General features: G+C 43.2%; 1 protein-coding gene across 3 annotated transcripts in view; it reads left to right on the top strand.

Moving 5' to 3' along the window:
* The first annotated feature begins 265 nt into the window (after positions 1–265).
* USP24 (ubiquitin specific peptidase 24) overlaps positions 266–6,847 on the top strand; it is a 129,209-nt gene continuing 122,627 nt past the window's right edge. For all 3 annotated transcript variants that reach the window (XM_054573686.1, XM_054573693.1, XM_054573678.1), the window contains exon 1: positions 266–880. In XM_054573686.1, the coding sequence (XP_054429661.1) occupies positions 563–880 (318 nt within the window). In that variant the 5' untranslated portion in view covers positions 266–562. The remainder of the gene's footprint in view (positions 881–6,847) is intronic.

Here is a 6,847-nt window from a genome sequence, read left to right as displayed (position 1 = left end):
TGTCGCGAGTTGTACTGCGCTCCCGCCCCTACGGCTCCTGGGGGAACCTGTTGCTGGAGAGATGGGCGGGCGGCGGCAACCCCGACGGAGAAACCTCCCTCGGCTCCGCCGGGGCCTCTCGGCGGGCCTTCTACTGTAGAGACACTTTCCGCGCGGCCCCTCCTTTAAGAAAAGAAAAAAAAAATCCTCAGCCTTCAGTCGTGAGCCAGCCGGGGGTCTTGGCGGCGGATCCTGCCGCTTCCGGGAGCGGAGGCGCGGTCCCGTGGCGGGAGGCGGAGGAGGCGGTGGCGGTGGCCGCGGAGGAGGAGGAGGCGGAGGCCAACATGGCGGCGCGCAGGGCTGGGCCGGGCTGCTGCCGCGCCTGAGTGCCCCACCGTCCTTGCTTTGCTCGTGGCGCCCACGCCCGCACCCAACCTGGCCGGCGGCTGCGGAGGGCGCAGGCTAGGAGCGCAAGGGCCCGCCGGAGCGCGGGGACGGCGCCGAGACAGCCTTGCGCGGCCCGCCGGGCCCGGGACTCGCAGCTTCTACGCCCGCCGGCCGGCGCGGCCCGGAGGCTGAAGCCATGGAGTCGGAGGAGGAGCAGCATATGACCACGCTTCTGTGCATGGGCTTCTCGGACCCCGCCACCATCCGCAAGGCCCTACGCCTAGCCAAGAACGACATCAACGAGGCTGTGGCGCTGCTCACCAACGAGCGGCCCGGCCTCGACTACGGCGGCTACGAGCCCATGGATGGCGGCGGCCCCAGCCCCGGGCCCGGCGGGGGCCCGCGGGGCGACGGCGGCGGTGACGGCGGCGGCGGTTCTTCCCGCGGCGGGAGCACCGGGGGCGGGGGTGGTTTCGACCCCCCGCCCGCCTACCATGAGGTGGTGGACGCCGAGGTGAGGAGAGGCCAGTGGGCCGGAGGGGACACACCCCGCAGGGCTTGGAGTGCGGAGGTAGTCGAGTGCGGAGGGAGGCCCAGAAGAGAGGGACTGGAGCACCAGGCTCGTCAGGGACGGAGGTCACTGCACTAGGGTCAAGTGGGGAGACGGACCCATAGAGGAAGGGCTGAATGGGACTTAGGGTACCGGGCAGGATTGCGCAGCACGGTGAGGAGGGGTCTCCTAGGCTTCCGGCTAAGCCCGCCAACAGAGCGAGCCGGGGTCGGGGATGGGCTCAGAGAGTCCGAGGCTAGCGTCGGAGAACCCAGGAGCCTGGAGTGTGCGTGTTTTGGGAGTCAGAAATGGGGTACTAGAAGACTAGGTTAGGGTCCCAGATTTCGTGTCACCCGGTTTCAGTGAATGAGTGGGGGAAGTATCAGGTTCAGAGTCCGAGAAAAAGTGAGATGGGCCAGCCAGATTAGTGGTCCTTTGCTAGGGGCAGAGGAGGATTGCTAGGGTTAGGAATGGGGTTTAGGTTTTATTTAGTCAAAGACCAGAGAGAGAGAATAATGGGCAGGATCTAAAACGAAGAGGGACTGGGTAGGGGCTAGGAATGACAGGACTTGATACCGGGTGGGGGAGGGGCACAGCTGCAATAAGATCTGGGTTGGGGGGACAGGCTGTAATAAGGCCAGGTATTCAAAACGGTAGGAATTGACTGAGAGAGGTTAGAGGTAAGAGATGGGACTAGACAGTGATGGGGACTGGAATTGGAGGATGAAACTGGGACCAAGTCTGGGTAAGGGGAGTACTTGTCATAGATAAGGTCATAAATGAGGGAAGACTAGCCTGGGAAAGGGACTTTGTGCCGAGGCACAGGGTAGGAGATAAATGGAAGTGGAGGAGTCTGTTAAGGAGAAAGTGCCAGCGGGGTTCAATAATAAATCCCAAGCCTGGGTAAAGAAAATTAGGACTGTTTGGTTTGGGATGTGAGCAAAGAACATGAGGAGGGAAATGAACTTAAACTGCAGTTTAAAAAATGATGAACCAGAAACAACATGGCAGCTCATGGCAGGAATTTTGGTCGATTTGGTTGGTTAGTGTATTTCAAAGGGTCCAATAGAGCAGGTGGGCCTACAGAAAAACATCTCCAATTAGTGGTTTTTGTTCTTAAATAGATATAGGAATTTGGATAGTTCTTAATGAGGCCAAGCTTTCTGAACGAATTTTTCCTAAATAGTGTTATATTATTTTAATTATATGCTTTTGCAGTGTTTGCTTTGGCTGAAATAGCTTGGGAAAGAAGGTGCTTCAAAAAAACAGATTTCTTCACATGATTTCTTCAGTTTCCAGACTTCCATACACTTGATTGATTGCCCTATGCTACCCAGTATCTCAGCTGTATCATTGACGAATGTATGAAAGTAAAGATTGTTCTCCCTAGTTTGAGAATTTTTAAAAATTCTTTATCATTAAGTAGCTGTACCTAAGTCACTTTAAGAAAGGAGCTTCTGTTTGCAATCCCCCATTACTCCTCTCCTTGTTCCTTCCAGTTTTTGACCCAGTTTTGAAATCAAGAAGAAAGCAGTTGTTTTGCTGAAGGCATTTGTATAATTCTTCAAAGCTCATTGTAATCCTCATTTTGTGAGAAATTTTGTTCTTTTTTTCTTTTGTCACATTTTAATTTCCTGTGGTTGAAAAATCAAATTATAATGCTTGATGGTACTTAACATTAGCTGTACTACCTATATGTGTAAGTACAAAGTATTGGGACTGGCTTCTTTTCACAAAATGATAGGCTGAGGAGTTTGCTTTCATGTAAAATCCAGAGAATCTATATCTTTTTGAGGAGTTGTGTCAAGCTTTTATTTCTTCTTGACCTGTCAGTTTTGGGGGAGGGGAGGTAGACTGAAGCATTTAATATTGAGATTTCACAAGGCTGGTGACCTGAGGCTGCTTTACCCAGAAGCATTTTGGCAGGGATGCAAGCAGACACAGGAACCTGGTAAGAATATTTAACCCAATTTTTGCCTCTAGTTTTTTAAATTTTGCATGCCATCTGTGCAGGTTGTTCGTCATCTTTGCAATAGTGGGAATCGAAGCTTTTGATCTTGGGAAATAGAGAAATATACTAATTTTTGTTGAGCATCTACAGATTCAGGCAATGTGCTATTAGTTACTTCATACAATTGATTTAATCCTTAGTGAGATAACATAACCATTTTAGAGATATGGTTAGAGGCAGAGCCTGAATTTAAACCTGGTCTCTTTGACTTCAAAGACTGTGTTTTTCATTCTGCTCAACTCATGCTTTTAGGATTGCATTCAAGGATTACATTCGTTTTAGGGTAAGAAGGAAAAACAAGGAAGGAAATGGGACTACTGTACAAGTCTAGGAATGATGCGGCAAGCACTGAATCAAGTCATTAGGAATATAATAACGGGTAGAATGAAAGGAAAATCATAGATTTTTAAAGTAGAAAACTTTAGAAGTTAATAATTAGTTCAGCTGTCTGTTTTACATATGCAGTCTTGCAGGCCCCAAGGAGGAAGTGACTGGTCCCCACAGATCCAGTTAATGGAAGAGGTGGGACTAGAACTCAGGCCTTCTCACCACAAGACCAATGCATGTTTTCCCTACGAGCTGTTTTATTTCTTTCAAAGGAAAGAGGCAAGACACAGTTGTATGCTAAAGGGGATGAAGAAGAGGGAAGTGTAACAAACTCAGTGAAGTTTGTTAGTTCTTGTATGATGTACCCGTTTTATTTCTAAAAAAGAGTATGTACCTTATTTTAAATCATAAAAAGCTTTGTTTGATGAATAGGAAATTTTAGTTTTGGTGTCCTCTTAAAAATGTTTGGGAATATACAGATTAAAATCTACTTGTTAAAGAAGAAAAATGATTACACTTATTTTTATATTTGTACTTTGAGGACAGGAATGATTCTCTCATTCAGTAAACAATACATGCCTTCCATATACCTAGGCTGGGAGTACAGTGGTGACCAGAACAGGGAGGTTACATTCTAGTAGATCCTAGGCCAAACCTAGGGCAAGGCCTTTCATTTTACAAGAAGTGACCTCCCAAAGTCGTGTAGCTCGTTAGGGCGATCAGTTTAGTGATTTGGGCTCATGATATAATTAGGATTTGGCTTACAAATTAAAATTTGGAAAGTAAAAGCAGTTAACTTCTGGTTCAGTAGAAGCCAGGAGAATGCAGATAAAAAAAAAGACCCAGATATCTAGCCATACACATAGAACTGCACAGAAAGTCACCTTTTAAATATCTCCCAGTTAAATAAAGGTATTGTTTTGCAGAAAGTTGTGTTTGGTTGTTACTGATATTACTGGATGTAGATGTATACCCAGTAATATATGAGGTCCATCTAAAGAAAGCCCAGCCATTGTTAATACAAGGAAAACGGTTCGTGTGACATGATGTAACCTGGCAGCCAAGGAGAGCGGACTGGAATGCACATGAGTGAACAACGATGACTTCATTGCACTAGTCAGTGGGGGCGGTAGAGGCCCTGAGTGAGCATGTGTACTGTGTAGCTGTGCTCATTCAAAATGACTGAGTGGATAGAGCAACAAATCAGCATCCAGTTTTGCGTTAAACTTGAACATTCCTCTATGGAATCTATTCAGATGATTCAGGAAGCCACAGCTATGGACAACTGGTGATTGCCAGCTTCATTATGACAGTGCACCCACTCATGCATCATCTCTCGTGTAGAGTCTTTTAGTGAAACATCAAATCACCCAGGTCACTCAGCCCCTCTACAGCCCATATTTGTGCCCTGCAATTTCTGGCTTTTCCCAAAACTAAAATCACCTTTGAAAGGGAAGAGATTTCAGACCATCGATGAGATTCAGGGAAATACAGTGGGACAGCTGATGGCATTTGGGAGAACTGTGTGAGGTCCTAAGGTGCCTACTTTGAAGGGGACTGAGAATTCATTTTCCTGTGTACAATGTTTCTTCTATCTTCTTCAGTGAATGTCCCTATTTTTCATATTACATGGTTCCATACCTTCTGGACAGATACCATAATTCCTAGTCTCTGAGTCTAAAAGGAACCTCGAGAAGCTGTCCAGTTTTGATTTAAATGGGATTTCTTCAGAACCTTCCCATGGCTGCTAAGAGTCTGTTCTAAAATTAAAGAGAGTGAGATCTCACAATTGCTCTAAATAACTTACCCTGATATTTAACACTCCCATTATCAGAGTTCTTTATTGTTTCTTACAGAGTTAATATACACCTCTCTGGCCACTGATAATGCCCCGTAGTTCTGCCTTCCACAGAGCAGAGAGAGTTGGTCCTTTAAGAATTGTGATCCTGTTCTAGGGGCCCAATAGAAATCAGAACCAGGTGGTGTTGTGGGCATCTTGTAAAATTTAAGAACTGTGAAATGTACCTTGTTTGTTATTAAGGCTCCTTATTTGTCTTTAGAAAATACTAAAAAAAATTTTTTGCAAGGAAGTTGTCACTAACAGCTTAGAAATACCTTTCTGTGATAATTTATGTTCTTAGAAGTGACATTTAATATGGTAAACTCCTTGTTTTGTTCCTGTTTTAATGTGGACTTTCCTTCTGGAGTTATTTTGTCAGAAGTGCTTGCAAGATTTCATTGCTGCTTTGTTTTTAAGAGCCCCAAAGTTCATCCTGCTATAACATTAATAAATCTAAATCACATAAAAATAAAAATCACATTAATTTGTAGTTCCTTAACTCATTTCTGCCTCTCTTCCTCCCTCTTTGGTAGTAAGTGGTAGTTGTAAATTAATTAAAATTATAATACCAGCAATACTTATATTAAGGTTTATATTAAAATTTATGTTCTTTTCCCCCAAACTATACAATCCTAGTATATCTGAGTGTGAAGAACATATCAAATAAATTTTAATTAATTATTAGTGATTTGAATATATGATCCATAGATTATGATTTACTGTGATTTGGTAAATTTTTTAAAAAGTCTATTTAAAGGTTTTACAGTAAAAAAGATAAAACATCAGTTGAAAATAGATGAAGTAAAAATAAGGAGTCTAAAAGATGTAGCTTAATTTTTGTAATAAAAATGTCTTTATAATTTAGTATATATGTATCTCCTTTCGGAGTTGGACCTGTGAGTTCATCTAACAGTTAGGTTCTTACCTTGTGATTACCTGGCCATATGCTATTAGAATGAATGTACTTTGGCATGAAGGGGTATCTTTTGTGTGTCAGTGAGTGTGGAGTTCTAGTGAAATCAGAGCAGGTATACAGCTATATACAGTCTAATAATGCTCTTAGCTTGGAATTTGACACCAATTACAGTGTTAGAAAAGTAAATGTAATGTTTTAACAATTTGAGGAAACGCTTTCAACTTTAATACAATTAAATAACAGCCTTCAATGTAGTGCGTGTTTTTCTGTTTACTGCTCAAATACAGAACATTTATTTGAATCCGAGTGTGAAAATTTTTCACTTTTATTAAGAACTGTTATATTTAGAAAAATTTAGTAAATAATATTTTCATATTTGGAGCTCAGTTTTTCAGGTTTTGTTTTTTGGTTTTGGGTTTTTTTTTTTTTTGTATTTGGAACACCAGAGAGAAATAGAAAGTTAAAAACCGTAAGATTAAACCATTTCAAAGCACCCCCACCATACATTTAATGCACTAAAAATCATACTTTTCACTCATTTGTGTTTTAACTTTTTAAAAAAGATTTTATTTATTTATATTTAAAGAGCAGATAAGGGAGAAAGAAAGGGAAGAGGAGAAATATTGATGTGTGAGAGAAATATCGATCAGTTGCTTCTTCATGCACCCCAACCAGGGACCTGGCTCGCAACCCAGGCATGTGTCCTGACCAGGGATGAACCAAACCAGCAACTTGGTGACCTTTCACTGTGCTGGACTTTTTTTTTGTTTAACATAGTTCCAATAATTTTTAATATTAGGTTTCCTATCAAATTAGAAATAGCAAATTAGAAAGGTT

The sequence above is a fragment of the Pteronotus mesoamericanus genome, unplaced genomic scaffold (genome assembly GCF_021234165.1).
Source record: "Pteronotus mesoamericanus isolate MK-2021 breed Mesoamerican mustached bat unplaced genomic scaffold, CSHL_Meso_final contig_105, whole genome shotgun sequence".
Lineage (NCBI taxonomy): Eukaryota > Metazoa > Chordata > Mammalia > Chiroptera > Mormoopidae > Pteronotus > Pteronotus mesoamericanus.
Note: the sequence above shows the minus strand (reverse complement) of the source record. Positions and strands in the feature narration are given on the sequence as shown.